At 46.3% G+C, this 20,490-nt stretch overlaps 1 protein-coding gene across 1 annotated transcript in view; it reads right to left on the reverse strand.

Moving 5' to 3' along the window:
* The window catches only part of MNAT1 (MNAT1 component of CDK activating kinase), a 189,180-nt gene extending 181,413 nt beyond the window's left edge, over positions 1-7,767 (reverse strand). The window contains exon 1 of the mRNA XM_073571114.1: positions 7,482-7,767. Coding sequence (XP_073427215.1) covers positions 7,482-7,570 — 89 coding nt within the window. The 5' untranslated portion in view covers positions 7,571-7,767. The remainder of the gene's footprint in view (positions 1-7,481) is intronic.
* Between the last annotated feature and the right edge of the window lie 12,723 nt (positions 7,768-20,490).

A 20,490-nucleotide genomic window follows, 5' to 3' on the forward strand; every position in this document is an offset into this window, starting at 1 on the left:
GTCCTAGTAAAAAAAGCGACAAGTCAAGGAGCCACAGAGAGAAGAAGACGTCAACGATGGAAGTAACGCTTATCAACATGGATGTATGCTTCAAAGAAAGAAAATCTACACTGTGTTCCAAATTATTATACAAAAAATATTTCCTCATATTTTCTCTAAATTACCTATATGAATTGCAGTCATTGTTATTTTCCAGTCATCTAATATTCTAGTATAATTGCAATGTTTTTGAACAAACTGCCTATGAAAACAGTATATTTTTAAAAATAAGAAAACACTCAAAATGCATGTTCCAAATTATTATGCACAGCAGAGTTTTCAACCTTTTTATTTTGAACCAAAAAATGGTCAATTGTGAAATGATAAGCATTATCAGCTTATTACAAAATGAAATCAAACAGTTTTCAAGTCAAAACTTTATTCTAGGTGATGTTACATTTGCACATAGGACCCCTTGTTCGAAAGAAGCTTCTGAACTCTCTCGTCCATTGAATTTGTCAGTTTTTGGATGGTTTGTGCTTCAATTGTTTTGCATGTGGACAGAATACCCTCCCAGAACTGTTGCTTAGATGTGAACTGCCTCCCGCCATCAGACACTCCTTTTGATGATGCTCCAGAGGTTCTCAATGGGGTTGAGGTCAGGGGAAGATGGTGGCCACACCATAAGTTTGTCCTCTTTTATGCCCATAGCAGCCAGAGATGCAGATGTGTTATTTGCATCATGAGACGGTGCATTATCATGCATGAAAATGATCTTGCTGCGGAAAGCACTGTTCTTCCTCTTGAACCATGGCAGGAAGTGCTGTTTTAGAAACGCCACATAGATTATGGAGTTCATCTTTACCCCTTCAGGGATCCTAAAGGGGCCGACAATCTCTCTCCCCATGATTCCAGCCCAAAACATTACTCCACCTCCTCCTTGTTGGCGCCTTAGCTGTGTTTTCATGGGGTGTCCATCAACCAGCCATCCTCCACTCCATCCATCTGGACCATTGAGCGTTGCACCGCACTCATCGGTGAACAAAACAGTTTGGAAGTCAGTCTTCATGTATCGTTTGGCCCACTGGAGCCGTTTCTGCTTGTGTGCAGTGGATAGAGGTGGTCGACAGGATGGCTTACGCACAGCTGCAAACCTCTGAAGGACCCTGCATCTTGTTGTTCGGGGGACGTTGGAGGCATCAGCAGCTTCAAAAACTTGTCTGTTGCTATGACAAGGCATTTTTGCAGCTGCTCTTTTAACCTGGCGCAATTGCCTGTTGGAAGGAGTCCTCAATTTTTCCTCATCAGCACGCACACGTGTGTGCTGGGAATCGGCTACATATTTCTTGATTGTGCGATGATCACGATGAAGTGTCTTGGCAATGTTGATTGTAGTCATGCCTTGACCTAAATACTCCACAATTTGTTTCTTCTCAGCAGCCGACACATCCTTTTTCTTTCCCATTTTGGCAAAAAATGTAGGCTGCTTAATAATGTGGAGTAGTCTTGCCTTTATTTGGACACACCTGCCAAACTAATTTGCACAGGTATCTGCAATTGCTTTCAGTGATATAAAGAGCCCTGACACACATCACCATCAATGAGTTTAAATGACAAACAAAAAAATTCTAACCTTATCACTCCTAAACTCTTTTTGCATAATAATTTGGAACACAGTTTATACGGACTAATGGAAGCCAAAGTGTAACAGGATTTTTTTTTGTTTTACTTCTGCAATTCTGAATTGGGTTTGCAGACATCAATATAACAGTACTGGACAAGCCCGTAATGTCTCTCTGCATATCAGTGGTACATATACCTTAGAATAACTGTAAAGTCACAACTCGCCCCCTGAGCAATTTCTGTGCCCATGAAAACCCCTACTATTCCAGTACTCAGAAAGATTACCAATCTGATCGCTGGAACAAAAATATTCTTAAATGTGGCCATTGCCAAGCTTCATTCGCACAATTTTTTGCAGCTCTTTTGGGTTTGTGAAAAAGTGACAAAAACAGTCAGAGACACTCAGTGTTGTAGAGAAAACTAAATCCATAAAGACATCTCCGAAAGGGGACATGTCACCCTCACATTGAACATATGGGATTAATTATAACTGGAGAAGTGAGAAAGAGATGACACGTCAACGTTCATTGAAGTAGGGACCTCATGCTGTGAACAGGTAATTACAACAGGAGATCTGCTCTGAGAATCAGCCACCAAGAAGGGGATTCGTTTACTCAGAGGTGGTGAAATATACACTCACTGGCCACTTTATTAGGTACACCTGTCCAACTGTGTGTTAAGACTTAATTTCTAATCTGCCAATCACATGGCGGCAACTCAGTGCATTTAGGCATGTAGACATGGTCAAGACAATCTCCTGCAGTTCAAACCGAGCATCAGTATGGGGAAGAAAGGTGATTTGAGTGCCTTTGAACGTGGCATGATTGTTGGTGCCAGAAGGGCTGGTCTGAGTATTTCAGAAACTGCTGATCTACTGGGATTTTCACGCACAACCATCTCTAGGGTTTACAGAGAATGGTCCGAAAAAGAAAAAAAATCCAGTGAGCGGCAGTTCTGTGGCCGGAAATGCCTTGTTGATGCCAGAGGTCAGAGGAGAATGGGCAGACTGGTTCGAGCTGATAGAAAGGCAACAGTGACTCAAATTGCCACCCGTTACAACCAAGGTAGGCAGAAGAGCATCTCTGAACGCACAGTGCGTCGAACTTTGAGGCAGATGGGCTACAGCAGCAGAAGACCACACCGGGTACCACTCCTCTCAGCTAAGAACAGGAAACTGAGGCTACAATTTGCACAAGCTCATCGAAATTGGACAGTAGAAGATTGGAAAAACGTTGCCTGGTCTGATGAGTCTCGATTTCTGCTGCGACATTCGGATGGTAGGGTCAGAATTTGGCGTAAACAACATGAAAGCATGGATCCATCCTGCCTTGTATCAACGGTTCAGGCTGGTGGTGGTGGTGTCATGGTGTGGGGAATTTTTTCTTGGCACTCTTTGGGCCCCTTGGTACCAATTGAGCATCGTTGCAACGCCACAGCCTATCTGAGTATTGTTGCTGACCATGTCCATCCCTTTATGACCACAATGTACCCAACATCTGATGGCTACTTTCAGCAGGATAATGCGCCATGTCATAAAGCTCGAATCATCTCAGATTGGTTTCTTGAACATGACAATGAGTTCACTGTACTCAAATGGCCTCCTCAGTCACCAGATCTCAATCCAATAGAGCATCTTTGGGATGTGGTGGAACGGGAGATTCGCATCAGGGATGTGCAGCCGACAAATCTGCGCCAACTGTGTGATGCCATCATGTCAATATGGTCCAACATCTCTGAGGAATGCTTCCAGCACCTTGTTGAATCTCTGCCACGAAGAATTGAGGCAGTTCTGAAGGCAAAAGGGGGTCCAACCCGTTACTAGCATGGTGTACCTAATAAAGTGGCCAGTGAGTGTACTTCCAAGGCAAGACAATATCACCAGCCTGGAACCTCCAAGGGTGAAGATATCATGAAATTTGAGGATCTCAATTTTCTAAAAGACCTCGTACATCCCACGACCAACCCCACCTTCATATGAGCTCACTAAGGAGAGGTATGTGGGTGTAACATTGATGTAATAAAAAGCAGAATTTGGGCCTTTGTATTTTGTCAACCCTGGAAGGTACAGCTTGCTGTGACTTCTGTCCATTTTCCTCCCTCCGCTAAGCTCTGAGCCATTTCCGTGATGCCGGTTTAGTATTTTTTCTTTTGTTATCCCTTTGATTCTATATGATTGTATGTACTGAATTGTCTTGTTCCCATTTTGTATAATCTTTGTACTTCTTTTTATAAAACACTGCTACCTTTCAAGATTAAATACATAAACTTTAGTAGCTCTTTTCCTCTTGCTCTTTAAACCGCACCCCTGAAGCCATATGCTACCTGTAACAGGGGTCCAATCTACCTGTATAACGATTGATGGTGGTAGCTAGTGGTTCCTTTTGTTATTCTGGAGTTGGCAGTGATTGTTTTGGGATGTGTAATATAGATAGATAGAGAGAGAGCCTGAGCACGGGAAGGCATGTAATACTGAGCTTATTATTTGTAACATGACTAAGTCAATGGGCTTTTAAATAATAATAATAATCTTTATTTATATAGTGCCAACATATTCCGCAGCGCTTTACAGTTTAACAGTTTCAAAACACAAGCCATAAGTAACAATGTTAACAATACAATAATTAAAGCAAAATAAGACGAAATAAGACGACCCTGCTCGTGAGAGCTTACAATCTACATTATAATCACTGGAAAAAACCCCTATAAAAAACAATATGCCAATACATGGTCTAAGCTTGCCTCACTGACTCCCAGCATAAAGATAAAGGTATACAATTGCCATAAGTAATAACATAAAAGTAAACCTAAACAGAAAGGTCCCAACGCACCGCACAAAAGTGTATGCCAATATGACACTCTACGGCATAAAATGGGCCTTATAAACCACAGACATTTGCCATCTGTGCTTTTTTTTTTGTTATAAAAAAAGGGGTATCCAGCACTGCTCACTTACGAATCAGAAGTGGGCAGTGCTAATGTGGTTATGGCTCCACATCTGCACAATCAGCAGGTATTGCGCCCAAATCGGAAGGTGGGGGTCAAGATTAGCGCTGGTGTGAAACGAATCACAAGACTGTGTTCAGCAGCCACATCAGCAATCTGCAGTCATGGCACTGGAGCACTTAGCACTGCCTCCTACCTGAGGGCATCAGTGGATCTTCTTCTGATTATCCAGACAGACAGAGCCGCAGATGCCAGGAGGTAAGGCTAGTTTCACATTGCATTAGGGGCATCCGTTTAACGGATCTGTTAAACAGATGCTCTAACGCAGATGTCATTTTTAACAATTTGTGACCATAGCGCTAATGTATGCGCTAATGCATGGTAGCAGTTCGTTACCATGCGTTAGCCCATACAGGTCTATACACAGCGAACGTGTCCGTTCGCTAGACCCGACACACCCTCGGACGCTGCAGACCTCGTTCGAGGGTGCGTCATGAAGTAACGCATCATCGCTAACGCATGCCAATTTTGGAATGCGTTAGGATGCGCTACTGTTATTGCGGGAAATGGCAACGTTAATGCATCCGTTACATAGCGTAATGTGAACCCAGCCTAAGAGGCTCCTATCTGGCAACCACAGGTTACTAACGCGGTGGCTGAACTGGGTCTTGTGAATAACTTCACAACATCTCTAGTCATCTAATCATCAGCTTAGCTCTCTTTTGAGGCAGAATCCTCAGACAGCACCAGATAATCCCTGTAGGGTATGTGCACATGTTCAGAATATGCAGCAGGAAAATCACCTGAAAATCTGCTGCAAATACCAACATGTTGGCATGAAAAACACACCATGAAATGTATACATTTTTATGCATTTTTCTCATTCATTAGTATGGGTGAAATCTGCAGCAAAAACACTGAAAGAATTGACATCCTGCAGTAAATTTTCATAAGACTTCAGGAATCGAGTTCACGCTGCTGGGGCTAGAAAATACTTCAGGTTTTGTGACAAATGTGTGTAGAAAAAAGATGCAAGATGTGAACACACCCTTATAATTCATGGGTCTCCTTACACATCCGATCAGTGGGGAGCACAAAAAAAAAAAAAAAAAAAAAAAGTAAAATATACTGGATTTGCATCCAACAGACAACTATTCCAGTGCAGAATTCTTTTTCTGGAATGGTGTGTAACAGCAATTGGATAAGGGGATAAAATATAACTTTTAATTCCACCAAATATAAAATCTAAAAAAGTGCAAGGTGCTCAAAAATAGATAACAGACAAAAAGATGAGAAAAGCTGGTATATACAACGTCAATCAACCCAATTCTTGATTGAAAGTGTCCGTCTTGTCATACACTATATACATAACCCTGTGTAGCATAACTGCCTTTAAGCATTGGGTATAAGTAAACATACACTGTCAAAAAAAAACCCCAACAATACCCTAATATCAATTATTGCAGTTTGCCCACCAGGCCTTCAGTCAGTGATATACAATGTGACTGAATATCCTTTCCCAGGATGCCTACTGACCAGTACTCTGATTCATCGTATCTGAGTTAATCCATCTCATAGTATTCTATTCAAGCACATATGGATCTGTCCACAGCTTAGTTTGGCATAGCCCTTGCTTGTACTCGGCACCCTGACACAAGTTAGTGGATTTGTACCACAGACCAGCTTTACACTTAATATACCCCAGTTATATGTTTACTGCAGGTTCCCATGGAGTTTAGGCTGGTTTCACATTCGCGCTTTTTAAGCGCACGCACGGCCGGGGCTAGCTCCGCCCCCGAGCCGGCTCTCTGCCCGGTGTGCCCGCCCCTTCCTTGTAGCGCCGCCTCCTAGCGCACAGCGGCGCCTGCGATCGGCGCACCCTATCTTTAGCATAGGGTGCGCAGATCGTGCGCAGGCCGTGCGCTAGTTGCGCTTTGACCTGCGCTGCGCACTTTTGACGGTGCGCCGTGCGCGCCAAAATCCGAAAAGTGCTAATGTGAAACCAGCCTAATAAATGCACAAATATTCAGAAACATCCTATTTCATTTGTGCCACAGTAGAGGTACTGTATTAGCATACAGAAGCGTATAACCTCATTATAACATGGCACACCTCATTCTCATGAGTGTATAACCTCAAGAATTGGGTTGATTGACGTTGTGTATACCAGCTTTTCTCTTCTTTTTGTCTGTTATCTATTACTGAGCACCTTGCACTTTTTTAGATTTTATATTTGGTGGAATTAAAAGTTATATTTTATCCCCTTACCCAATTGCTGTTACACAATATTAGAAGGAGTGGATATACCTGGGCTAGTTATTCTGGAATGGGAAGCGCTGGAAACCTCTAGAAGATTTCTCTCACATGTCCATATAAGGCCATGTGCACACGATGCAGATTTGCAGCGGATTTTACCGCGCAGAAACGTTGCATATCCGCATTGTGATGTACAGTAGCATCAATTGGAAAAAAAAAACGCTGTGCAGACGCTGCAGATTTTTCTGCGCGGTTTTCTTGTGGTTCAAAATATGCAGCATGTCACTTCTTTTGTGCGGTTCGCCACCTGCTCCATTCTCCAAATCCGCAGGGGAAAACCGCAAGAAATCCGCAGGAAAAATGCAGGTCATTTGACCTGCCGACTTCTTCAATTCTGCGCGGAAAAATCCGCAGGGCTAAAAAGTCCGTCTGCACTCAGCCTTAGACACGTATGTACAGAAACAGTGGCGGTGCCATCCATCAGTGTGCCATCCGGGGGTTTGTGTAGAACATCAGTGTTTTTCCAGCATGAATAAAGAAATAAAAGACAAAGATTCTCCTACACTTTGTAATGTTAAACTCGGACTGTGCACTGCTGTCATCCGTGTGCCGCACGCGTTCTTCCCCCATAGACTTGTATTGGCCCCTTTTATTTTTGATGCTGGTTACTGGGAACTCACAGTGTATGGCCGCACACGTTCACCATCAGCTTCAGGGACGGGTTGCGGTACTTGGTGGTCTTACACCTCGGACAGCCCTGGTCCTCCATCTCTTCTCGGTCGGTGCGCCGCTAACACTCTTCCCCCGCAGCGCGTTCCCCCGGCAGATTGGTTCCGCCTGTCAGGAGGTAGCGGCCGGCGCACCGCCCGCACATACAGGACGGGAAATCCCGGGAGACTGTGGGAGAGCAGCGTATTAACCCCTTAGTACCAGGAGGACCCTAAGCTCCACTGGTGCGAATGTTCCTGTGTGGTACTGCTGCTCCTTCCACCAGAAGTGACTGCTGCACTACCACCTACACACCAAGGAGGCGCTATTTCAGGAGATCCCGTTCTGCAATGTTGGGCTGCACCATATGGCTCTTGGATTGGTGAAAACTGCTGCAGGGAAAGCTCCTACTTTTGGGGAGGATTTTTTTGTTTGTTGTTTTGAAGAATTTTTCATTCGCTTTATTTTTTTTTTCTTGCAGCGCCTGGCTTGGAACATTTTTCTTCAGAAGACATGACAGGCGCTTTTTGTTGTCCCGCCGGGCGTTCTTTAAAACCTGAAACAGAAAAAACCTCAGGCCTCGTTCACACATAGCATAAAGGCTGCGATTGTTCTGCTGCTTCTTATCTGCACCAAGATACACAATAGCCATCCTCTCTGTGTTTTTGCTGCATTTCCCCCTTTTTTATGCGTGTTTGGTGCAGATTTTAAGCATTTTTTTATGCATTAGTATACTATTGCTGCGTGGGGGTTTTTTGCTGACAGTTTTCTAAAAACCTGGCTGTTTTATTGTCAAACATATTGTGTGAACACAGCCGCGTGTTTTGAATCTACGGTTTCAAACACAACTGTGTTTTTCTATGTGTGGTTTTCCAGGATCCCCGAACCTATAGAGGAAAATGCACCAAACGTGCTAACTTTTATTTCCCAAATGTTGAAAATGGGAATGGCCCTCTAAAGCAGGGTCCCCCCAACTCCAGTCCTCAAGGTCCATCTGTCTTGAATGCTGCAGCCAGGATCTTATTCCTCACCAATCGTTACACCGATGCCTCTACCTTGTGCCAGTCATTACACTGGCTACCCATCCACTCCAGAATTCAGTATAAACTTATTACTCTCACCCACAAAGCCCTCCATGGCTCAGCACCACCCTACATCTCCTCCCTTGTTTCAGTATACCACCCTACCCGCGCCCTTCGCTCTGCTGATGACCTGAGGTTAGCATCCTCATTAATCAGAACCTCCCACTCCCGTCTCCAAGACTTTACACGTGCTGCACCAATTCTTTGGAATGCACTTCCCAGGTCAATACGATTAGTCCCCAATCCCCACAATTTTAAGCGTGCCCTGAAAACGCATTTATTCAGACTGGCCTATCGCCTCAACACATTAACCTAATCTATCCCTGTGTGGCAGAGCCAAAAGTTTTACCATAACCAGGTTCCCCGCATCATTCTCCCACATGCTTTATGCATCCATTAGCCCTCTGTGTCTGTACTGTTACACACTTAACATTATGGCTGGTCCATACAATCAGGGCAACTGTTACCACCCACCTTTCGTGTCTACCTCTTTCCTCATAGATTGTAAGCTTGCGAGCAGGGCCCTCATTCCTCTTGGTATCTGTTATGATCTATGTGATTATTGTTATGCTGTAATGTCTATCGTCTGTACAAATCCCCTCCGAAATGTAAAGTGCTGCGGAATATGTCGGCGCTATAGAAATAAAATTTATTATTATATTATTATTACTAACAGATCATGTTTTCAGGATTTCCCTTGTATTGTACAGGTGAAGCAATTATCATCTCTGGGCAATACTAAGGAAATCCTGAAAACATGACCTGTTGGTGGGCCTTGAGGACTGGAGTTGGGGAACCCTGCTCTGAAGGATCCTGACAAAACCGCTCACAATGTTGACACTGACCGTCACATAGACTTTACATGGTTCACAGTATTTTGGTACATAAATTCTGTGATGGAAGTAAAATCACAGCACTCGTCAGCGGCCATGACATAATATACAGAGCTGTGGTGTTCTTCAAGCATTATATACATATATATATATTGTAAGGAGGCTAATGGCCGTATAATCAATGGGAGATATGTGTTGCAGACTGCTCCCTGTGATGTAACCCGGAGTATTTTTCTTTAGTGCACGTGAGCACTAGGATGTTGTTTAGTGCACCTGGGTTGCGGGTAGCTATGAGAGATGGGCGGGTCAGGATACCCACATACCTCACTTGTGGGTGTGGTTACAGCCTACATAATGGAGGCTGTTGTTTGGCACATGGTCTGTGGCTGGAGACCTTCATTGTCTGTGTCTTGAGCGGGAGCAGGCTGCCTGTGTGTGGCTCCAGACCGAGCCTGCGTGCCCACAGGCCTGAGGGAGCAGAACCAGGCTAAGGCCATTTTGTGTTGTTTTTGCCTGCTCTGAAGGCCATGTACCTTTTCTTATTGCTTAGGGGTTTATGGAGCAAATTAACCTGCACAAACTTTTTAAAGACACGCACCTCCTGTTTTCTTCCTGCCACACCTGAGTGAGTATGATCGCTACAAAAATATATATAAACAGATGCTGTCAGAGCACATAATAGCTGATCGGTGGGGGTGCGGATATTAGACCCCCACTGATCTCATGTTCATCACCTATCCCAAGAATAAAAAAAATTGTTTTTCTATCCCAAGAATAGGTCAGCACTATGTGGGTCACAGCTACAGACCCCTTCAAGAAGGTGAGTGTGAACCCATTCTACAGCTACCAGTGTTTAATCCATGTTGGGTCAATGACCCTTCAGTCCGAAGTAAAAATGTGACCATACATGGCCAATATGTGGTGCGCATATCTGATACCCTTCTAATAAAAGCTGCTGTTCCTCTGTTCTTAAGCACCATTTGACCACAAGCAAAATGGTCACCACATATGTAGACTTATGCACAGCGTGTGTAGGAAGTCTTAAGAGACACATTGTAGGATTATCAGGCTTATTTTTTTGGATATAAAATTACACACAAAAAAAAAATTAAATTGAACTAAACAGAGTATTCCCAGTACTATAGAAAATAATAAATGTGAAAACTTTTTGGACAAGTTTTGAACTGACTCTCAGTAGTGATGAGCAAGCGTGCTGGGATAAGGTGTTATCCGACCATGTTCGTGAGCTAACCAGGTGCCTGGTCCAAAAATATGTTCCACTCCCTGCAGCTGCATGTCTCGCTGCTGTTCAACAGCCACAACACATGCAGGGACTGCCTATCTAACAGCAGTGAGACATGCAACTGCAGGGCGTGGAACATATTATTCCGGCACACAAGCATGCTCAGATAACGCCTTTTCCCAGCACGCTAGCTCATCACTAAATTTCAGTCTTTACTCATGAGTAAGGACTGGGATTCAGTTCGAAGCATGTAGGAAAAGCTGTCATAGTTATTTTTTCCTATAGTACTGGGAATGTTCTGTTTTATTCAGTTCTACACGACTTTTTTTTTTTTTTTTAAATCCAAAAACCATGTCTGGATACTTTCCTACCTTTCTCTACTGCTGCCACTGAGCAGGAGTGTTTTTTTTTTTTCAGAGGATTTGCTGGCTATGTCAAAGTGGGTGAGCTGGTCACACTTTTTTATTCACTAAGGCTGGTTTCACATTAGCGCTCTTTAAGCGCACGCACGGCCGGGGGTAGCTCCGCCCCCGAGCCGGCTCTCTGCCCGGCGTGCCCGCCCCTTGCTTGTAGCGCCGCCTCCTAGCGCACAGCGGCGCCTGCGATCGGCGCACCCTATCTTTAGCATAGGGTGCGCAGGCCGTGCGCTAGTTGCGCTTTGACCTGCGCTGCGCACTTTTGACGGTGCGCTGTGCGCGCCAAAATCAAACTTTTCGGATTTTGGCGCGCACGGCGCACCGTCAAAAGTGTGCAGCGCAGGTCAAAGCGCAACTAGCGCACGGCCTGCGCACGATCTGCGCACCCTATGCTAAAGATAGGGTGCGCCGATCGCAGGCGCCGCTGTGCGCTAGGAGGCGGCGCTACAAGCAAGGGGCGGGCACGCCGGGCAGAGAGCCGGCTCGGGGGCGGAGCTACACCCGGCCGTGCGTGCGCTTAAAAAGCGCTAATGTGAAACCAGCCTAAGAGACACAAACCCAACTTGATGGAGGAGGGAAGACTCCGACATAAATTATTAGGGTATGTTTCCACTGTCAGGATTTGCTGTGGATTGGACACTGCGTACAGCCGCAGCATCCAGCTGTTACAGCATAGTGGAGGGGACTTTATGAAATCCCATCTCCATTATGCTGTAACATCTGGCGCCTCCGGCATCCCTGTATATACGCACATGTGGCACGTCTTTATAGACCGTAGCATGTCTATCTTGCAGAGACTCAGTCTCCCCAAGATAAATAGCACCGTTCTATGAATAGGGTGCAGTGATTCCGCATGTGTTCAATGAAGACATGCGGAATCACCGCACGTACAGCAGGGGGCAGCGCTTTGGACGGAGCAGGGAAACCACTGAGTCCAAAGCGCAGCATTTCCTGAGCGTGGAGACATAGCCTTGGGGTATGTGCACACGTTGCGGATTTGCCGCTGCTGATTCACTGCAGATCCACAAGTGATTTACAGTACAATGTTATTCTATGGGGAATTTTTCCGCAGCATGTCAATTCTTTGTGCGGATTCCGCAGCGTTTTTACACCCATTCCATTATAGGAATCCACAGGTGTAAAAAGGCAGGCCAAATCAGCACAATCTGCAGGAAACGTGTGAATTTTGACCTACGGATTCGGCCAAGAGATGCAGATTCCGTGCGAAAAATTCCGTACAGCAATCCGGAACATGTGCACATCCCCTTAGAGGCAGAGGGGTTGTTAGACTTCCAAAATAGGCTGTGCAGAGTGTAATGTGAGGCCATTTAGCAGACAAGCAAACGGAGGAACGCAAGCAGCAACTTTTAGGGCATGTGCACACGTAAGCTTTTTGTTTTGTTTTTTTCAATTTTTAAGCATTTTTAGGCTGCGTTCACACGTTGCGGTTTTTAACGTGATTTTGCCGCAAAAAACAGCATCCCATGCATTCCTATGGGATTCCACAATGCTGTGCTAATGCTGCGGATTTTCCCGCGGCGGAATCGCATCTCGGAAAAATACGCAGTATGATTGTTATTTTGCGGAATCGCAGCGATTCCGTCCACTTAGGAATGCATTGTTCTGCTTACTCTCCGCATGTGGCTGTGCCCACCAAGCAAAAAGTAAGCAGAACATTTGCGGATGGTACCCACGGTCCGAAGGAGAGGAGACTGTCCTCCAGGCTCTGGGTCCCATATCACTGTGAAAAATAGAATTAAAAAAAAAAAATCAGGTTATATTCACCTTCCGACGTCCCGCGCAGCCTTACCGATGCTCCCGCCAACTTCCGTTCCCAGTAATGCCTTGCGGCAAGGACCTGTGATGACGTAGGGGTCTCGCGAGACCGCTGCAGTATCGCTAAACCGCGACGTCATCAAAGGTCTCACAAGGCATTACTGGGAACGGGAGCATCGCGAGGATCGGAACACTGAGCGGGACACCGGAAGGTGAGAAAAACACAATTTTTTTTTTTATTTTTAACATTAGATCTTTTCACTACTGATGCCGCATAGGCAGCCTCAATAGTAAAAAGTTGGTCACACTTGTCAAACACTATGTTTGACGAGTGTGACCAACCTGTCAATCAGTTCTCCAAGCAATGCTACAGATCGCTTGGAAAACGCTAGCATTCTGCAAGCTAATTACGCTTGCAAATCGCTAGTTTTTCCCCTGGAAAATCGCGGGAATTTAAAATGCGGTTTTCCCGCGGAATGGCGTTCCGGAATTCCCCCGGGAGTTCCGCAACGTGTGCACTTAGCCTTACCGGCAAAAAAGCTTACAAGAAGCATCCCATTGTTTTTATTGAATTCTGCAGTTTTTGTGCATATTGATGCGTTTTTTTTCTGAGAAAAAAATCGCATTGCGGTAAAAAACCCGCAGCATTCTCTTTAATTTTGCGGAAAAATCCGCATTTCTAACTATTTTCTATGAGACTGGGGACACTCTGGAAAAAAAACGCGCAGTTTCTGGGAGGGAGTCCGTTTTTCAGTCAGGAATTTTCTGCATACGTGTGCACATAACCTTAAGGCTATGTGCCCACATATGCAGAAAATTCCTGACAAAAAACAGACTCCTTCCCAGAAAACGCGCTTTTTTTTGCTGCAATTTTTGCGCATTTTTGCCTCGCTTTTTTCTGGAGCAGCCCCAGTCTCATAGAATATAGTTAAAATGTGGATTTTTCCATGAAATTAATGAAATTTCGTGGAAAAAAACGCATCAATGTGCACAAAGTGCGGAATTCATTTAAATGAATGGGATGCTTCTTGTAGCGTTTTTGCCTGTAAAAATGCTTAAACGCAAAAAAAACGCTTACGTGTGCACACAGCCTAAAAGTAGGACCCCAGGTATGTTGGCACACATTGGCTACGTATGGTAACATCTTTACTTTGGGCTGGATCATCACCTTAATAGATGAAAAGTTTCTCATTCAGGACCCTAATCTATTTGCCAGCTGAATAGAGGCCACACATAGCACCTACCTCCCTGGAGGACCCTCCATTACATGACTGCCCACTGGTTTCAATTCGCTTATTACCTGGACAAAATAAAAATGACTTTAAAAGAAAAAAACACATAGTCACCAAGACCTGGAAAATGTATCCTGCTGTATTTTGTAGAGTGATGTAAATTAGGTTATAGTGCAAATTCTTCATCCTATGAGTTTTCTGGCCCTATGGGACACTTCCAAAGGGGCCTCCAAGAATCTATAGGCATCTGTTCTCTTGCTATTGTCACGTCCGCCCAAATGGTCTGCTCAATGTCAACCAATACAACAACAATGCTACATACTAATTACATCTTTTCACTCCAGCAAAGGCTCCAAAATTCTATATACATGTTTAGTAGACAACGGCTGACACAGAAAGATTTAATTTGCATCCACCCTAAGGACTCTGCAGGAAGGTTCTCTTGATTGTGAGCTCCTTATGACATCAAAGTCGTATACAGTTTTTATTGTACACGCTGAACACCATTTTTTTTTTTTTTTTTTTTTTTATAACTGGCCAAACGCTCTCTTGAATAAAAGCTAAAATATGAAGGAAGAAATTAAATCAGAATTTAATAGTATCATTGGATAATTGATTTTGGGATCAGAGACAATTCAATTGGAATTGTGCAAAATTAAAAGAAAAACAAAAAAAACACATGACTGCTTTCTTCCAAAAATTGTGCCGCATTGGTCTACAGCTGTATGGCTTAATGCCACTAAGTAGCATTTCCTGAAAGGGAACCTGTGACCACCAAAAATGAGATTTCCCAGCAGCTATATGGGTAATCTGGAGGTAAAAGCATTTACATCATGCCTGGCAAGCTTACTAGAGCAGCAGCCTCGGGAAAAATGAAGTTATATTCTCCCTGCAGCTGCTTTCTCCCTATTATTGGAGAGGGTAAACATGACAGTAAAATATACAGCCTTACCAACTCCAAATCAGATTGCAAATGCACTAGCACAGGCCTGGGCAAAGTGCGGCCTGCGGGCCACATCCGGCCCTCTGGCTATCTCAGTCCGGACCGAGACAGCCATGGGGCTTGAAACCTGAGGTCCGTGGGCCGCACCATGCCCTCCTGCCCACTGTCGTCTCCCACCCGCTGTCAGCATTGGTGGAGAAGGGGTGTCCGGTCACTTCCTCCACCAATCAGCATGTGAAACGACTGACGCGATGACGTCATGTGTACCGCTGGAGAGTCAGCGCGACGGAGACAGAGGCACAAGTAGGATGCCTGGAAATGGGACGAGGTGAATATGTGGTGTTTTTTAGTTTTCTTTTTCATGTGTATGAACATGGGGGTGACAGCACATAGGGGATTCCATGGGGGTGACAGCACAGCACATAGGGGATGCTATGGGAAGGCTGTATACTGTCATTCAGTATATGAGGAGGCAGTGGGGGGCCTCATGCAGTATATGGGAGGCTGTGTGGGGCCTCATTTGGTATGTGGAGAGACTGTGGGGCTCATGCTCTATATAAGAAGGCTGTGTGGGGCTCATGCTGAATATGGGGAGGCTGTGTGGGTCCTCATGCAGTATATGGGGGAAACTGGGGCTCATGCCGTATATGGGGAGGCTGTGTGGGGTTCATGCCGTATATGGAGAGCCTGTGGGGCTCATGCTCTATATAAGAAGGCTGTGTGGGGCTCATGCTGCATATGGGGAGGCTGTGTGGGTCCTCATGCAGTATATGGGGGAAACTGGGGCTCATGCCGTATATGGGGAGGCTGTGTGGGGCTCATGCAGTATATGGGGTAGGCTGTGTGGGGCTCATGCAGTATATGGGGTAGGCTGTGTGGGGCTCATGCCGTATATGGGGAGGCTGTGTGGGGCTCATGCCGTATATGGGAAGGCTGTGTGGGGCTCATGCTGCATATGGGGAGGCTGTGTGGGGCTCATGCAGTATATGGGGTAGGCTGTGTGGGGCTCATGCAGTATATGGGGTAGGCTGTGTGGGGCTCATGCAGTATATGGGGTAGGCTGTGTGGGGCTCATGCAGTATATGGGGTAGGCTGTGTGGGGCTCATGCCGTATATGGGGAGGCTGTGTGGGGCTCATGCCGCATATGGGGAAGGCTGTGTGGGGCTCATGCTGCATATGGGGAGGCTGTGTGGGTCCTCATGCAGTATATGGGGGAAACTGGGGCTCATGCCGTATATGGGGAGGCTGTGTGGGGCTCATGCAGTATATGGGGTAGGCTGTGTGGGGCTCATGCCGTATATGGGGGAAACTGGGGCTCATGCCGTATATGGGGAGGCTGTGTGGGGCTCATGCAGTATATGGGGTAGGCTGTGTGGGGCTCATGCCGTATATGGGGAGGCTGTGTGGGGCTCATGCCGTATATGGGAAGGCTGTGTGGGGCTCATGCTGCATATGGGGAGGCTGTGTGGGGCTCATGCCGTATATGGGGAGGCTGTGTGGGGCTCATGCAGTATATGGGGTAGGCTGTGTGGGGCTCATGCAGTATATGGGGTAGGCTGTGTGGGGCTCATGCCGTATATGGGGAGGCTGTGTGGGGCTCATGCCGCATATGGGGAAGGCTGTGTGGGGCTCATGCTGCATATGGGGAGGCTGTGTGGGTCCTCATGCAGTATATGGGGGAAACTGGGGCTCATGCCGTATATGGGGAGGCTGTGTGGGGCTCATGCAGTATAAGGGGTAGGCTGTGTGGGGCTCATGCCGTATATGGGGAGGCTGTGTGGGGCTCATGCCGTATATGGGGAGGCTGTGTGGGGCTCATGCTGTATATGGGGAGGCTGTGTGGGGCTCATGCCGTATATGGGGAGGCTGTGTGGGGCTCATGCCGCATATGGGGAAGGCTGTGTGGGGCTCATGCTGCATATGGGGAGGCTGTGTGGGTCCTCATGCAGTATATGGGGGAAACTGGGGCTCATGCCGTATATGGGGAGGCTGTGTGGGGCTCATGCCGTATATGGGGTAGGCTGTGTGGGGCTCATGCCGTATATGGGGTAGGCTGTGTGGGGCTCATGCCGTATATGGGGTAGGCTGTGTGGGGCTCATGCCGTATATGGGGTAGGCTGTGTGGGGCTCATGCCGTATATGGGGTAGGCTGTGTGGGGCTCATGCCGTATATGGGGTAGGCTGTGTGGGGCTCATGCCGTATATGGGGTAGGCTGTGTGGGGCTCATGCCGTATATGGGGTAGGCTGTGTGGGGCTCATGCCGTATATGGGGTAGGCTGTGTGGGGCTCATGCCGTATATGGGGTAGGCTGTGTGGGGCTCATGCCGTATATGGGGTAGGCTGTGTGGGGCTCATGCCGTATATGGGGTAGGCTGTGTGGGGCTCATGCCGTATATGGGGTAGGCTGTGTGGGGCTCATGCCGTATATGGGGTAGGCTGTGTGGGGCTCATGCCGTATATGGGGTAGGCTGTGTGGGGCTCATGCCGTATATGGGGTAGGCTGTGTGGGGCTCATGCCGTATATGGGGTAGGCTGTGTGGGGCTCATGCCGTATATGGGGTAGGCTGTGTGGGGCTCATGCCGTATATGGGGTAGGCTGTGTGGGGCTCATGCCGTATATGGGGTAGGCTGTGTGGGGCTCATGCCGTATATGGGGAAGGCTGTGTGGGGCTCATGCCGTATATGGGGAGGCTGTGGGGAGGTTTAAGATACATACAGGGTGTCAGCATACTTAATTCTGCTCAATATTAAGTGATAAAATTAATACTGAGTAGAATTAAATTTCAAGCCATTGGTTCGGCCCTCCACAACAGTCATGGTCTGTCATGTGGCCCCTCAGGAAAATTAATTGCCCACCCCTGCACTAGCATGTTAGCTGTCTTTAAATTTTAGCGCTAGGACTCGCAAGTATGAGGACCCTTGATGTGAGTTGAGAGCTCACATATTTGGGCCAAAATATCAACTAATGTAATGTATTTTATCTTGTACATAACTTTCCCTCTGTATGCAGGATGCAACCAGGCCCTTTAGTGTTGGTTGGGTGTACTGGGGCATCTGTTCTTGTGGGGTGCACTTACATATTGCTGGGCATCCTGCCTCGTCTAATAGTATAGCCATCATCAATACGCTGTAAGTCAGACACTGTGCATCACACCTACTGTATCTGTGTGAATGGTGTCCTATGCAAGCCTCATCTGGGTGCACTTTAAATACTAGTCAGCCACCCCCCTCCATAAATTGGTAGGTTTGCGAGTAGATATTTTCACCAGTATTTTGCACCTGTGATGCCCATGCCTTTATCATGGGAGTCTGCTGCATCCAGCTAGTGCATTTGTAGTCTGATTTGGCGTAAAATTTTGCCGTTAGCCCTGGTTATTGTGGGGGCGGCAGGGAGCTGTTTCCGTGACCTCTCACTATAGAGCGCAGATGTAATCACACCCCTGAAATTTGATTGACTGCTCACTCCGCAGTCTGTGTGTCTGTTAAGCAGCTTGTCAGTCCCGAAAATGCCGCTCAAACTGTCTTCTTCCACTGAGGTCACCGTTGTAATAATTCTGCTTTTGAGGGCATTACTTTTGGTCATCTTCTGTTTTCGAGGTAATCATTTGAAACTTTATTCGCCAACCTTTCAAGGTGTAAAAGTTCCATTTGGGGGCCGCGGTTTGTAGCTGCAGAATATAGTTAATTTCAAATTGAGTCCATCTTTTTGAAACATCATATTAAAATAATGAAATGGCTATGCAGCATTCATGCCACCGGAAATGGCGTCATTGTTGCCCTTCTTGTCTTGCTATCAGGAAAATGATCTCTTATCCTTACGGGCATTGATTTGCCTACAGGGGGTAACTCCTGCTGGGTGAAGCAATTGCTGCCCAACCATTTAGTTGTTTTAATATATGTATTTAAATTATTCCCTGCTGACATGAGAATGGCTCTGATTGGGATTGGTGCTCCATGGGTGTGTACAGTGCCCTATTCAAAAGGGAATCTGTCACCAGGTTTTTGCCACCCCATCTGGAAGCAGCATGATGTAGGGGCAGAGACTCTGATTCTAGTAATAATAATAATAATCTTTATTTATACAGCGCCAACATATTCCGCAGCGCTTTACAGTTTAACAGTTTCAAAACACAAGTCATAAGTAACAACATTAACAATACAATAATTAAAGCTAAATAAGACGACCCTGCTCGTGAGAGCTTACAATCTACCATGAGGTGAGGGAGATACAAAGTACAGGTGTGTATTTACAATTGTGTATTTACAATGATGGTCCAGCCATCTTGAGGGAGTGAAGGATGGATGGAGATAGTGAATGGGCTACACACGCACACTTACACATAAAATGACTTTGATTAGTGAACGTGATAGGCCGCTCTGAACAAGTGTGTTTTGAGGGAGCGCCTAAAACTATGCAAATTGTGGAGAGTCCTGATTTCTTGGGGTAGAGCATTCCAGAGGATAGGAGCAGCACGGGAGAAGTCTTGGAGTCAGGAGTGGGAGGTACGGATTAGAGCAGAGGTTAGTCGAAAGTCGTTTGCAGAGCACAGCGATCAGCTAGGCCGATAGACAGAAATGAGGGAAGAGATGTAAGGGGGTGCCGCACTGTGGAGAGCTTTGTGGGTGAGAACAAGTACTTTGAATTGGATCCTATAATGAATGGGCAGCCATTGTAAGGACTGGCGAAGAGCGGATGCGTCCGAGTACCGATTAGCCAGATGGATGATCCTGGCCGCTGCATTAAGTATGGACTGGAGAGGGGATAGTCGAGTGACGGGGAGGCCAATTAATAGAGCGTTGCAGTAATCCAGGCGGGAGTGGATCAATGCTACAGTGAGGGTTTTTGTTGTTTCCGTAGTGAGAAAAGGGCGGATTCTAGAGATGTTCTTTAGGTGTAAGCGGCAAGAGCGGGCAAGAGATTGTATATGGGATGTGAAGGAGAGATTGGTGTCAAACATAACACCCAGCCTGCCGGGGTGTTATTGTGGAATCACCCACAGAGAGGGGAAATGTCAGATTTAGGGAGGTTAGTAGACGGCGGGAGCAGAAGAAGTTCGGTTTTGGAGAGGTTGAGTTTCAGATAGAGAGTGGACATGATATTGGAGACTGCGGACAGACAGTCACTTGCGTTCTGTAGTACAGAGGGGGTAAGGTCGGGGGAAGACGTATATAGTTGTGTGTCATCAGCATAAAGATGGTACTGAAAGCCAAATCTGCTGATGGTCTGTCCAATTGGGGCCGTGTAGAGAGAGAAAAGAAGGGGGCCAAGGACTGAGCCCTGAGGTACCCCAACAGCAAGAGGAAGAGATGACGTGGAGCCAGAGAACAAAACACTGAAGGAGCGGTCAGAGAGATGGGAAGAGAACCAGGAGAGTGCAGTGTCCTTAATGCCTAGTGACTGGAGCCTAGAGAGTAGGAGATGGTGGTCAACAGTATCGAAAGCTGCAGATAGGT

Source organism: Dendrobates tinctorius, unplaced genomic scaffold (genome assembly GCF_039654945.1).
Source record: "Dendrobates tinctorius isolate UK_male_01 unplaced genomic scaffold, ASM3965494v1 ptg000006l, whole genome shotgun sequence".
In the NCBI taxonomy this organism is placed as follows: domain Eukaryota; kingdom Metazoa; phylum Chordata; class Amphibia; order Anura; family Dendrobatidae; genus Dendrobates; species Dendrobates tinctorius.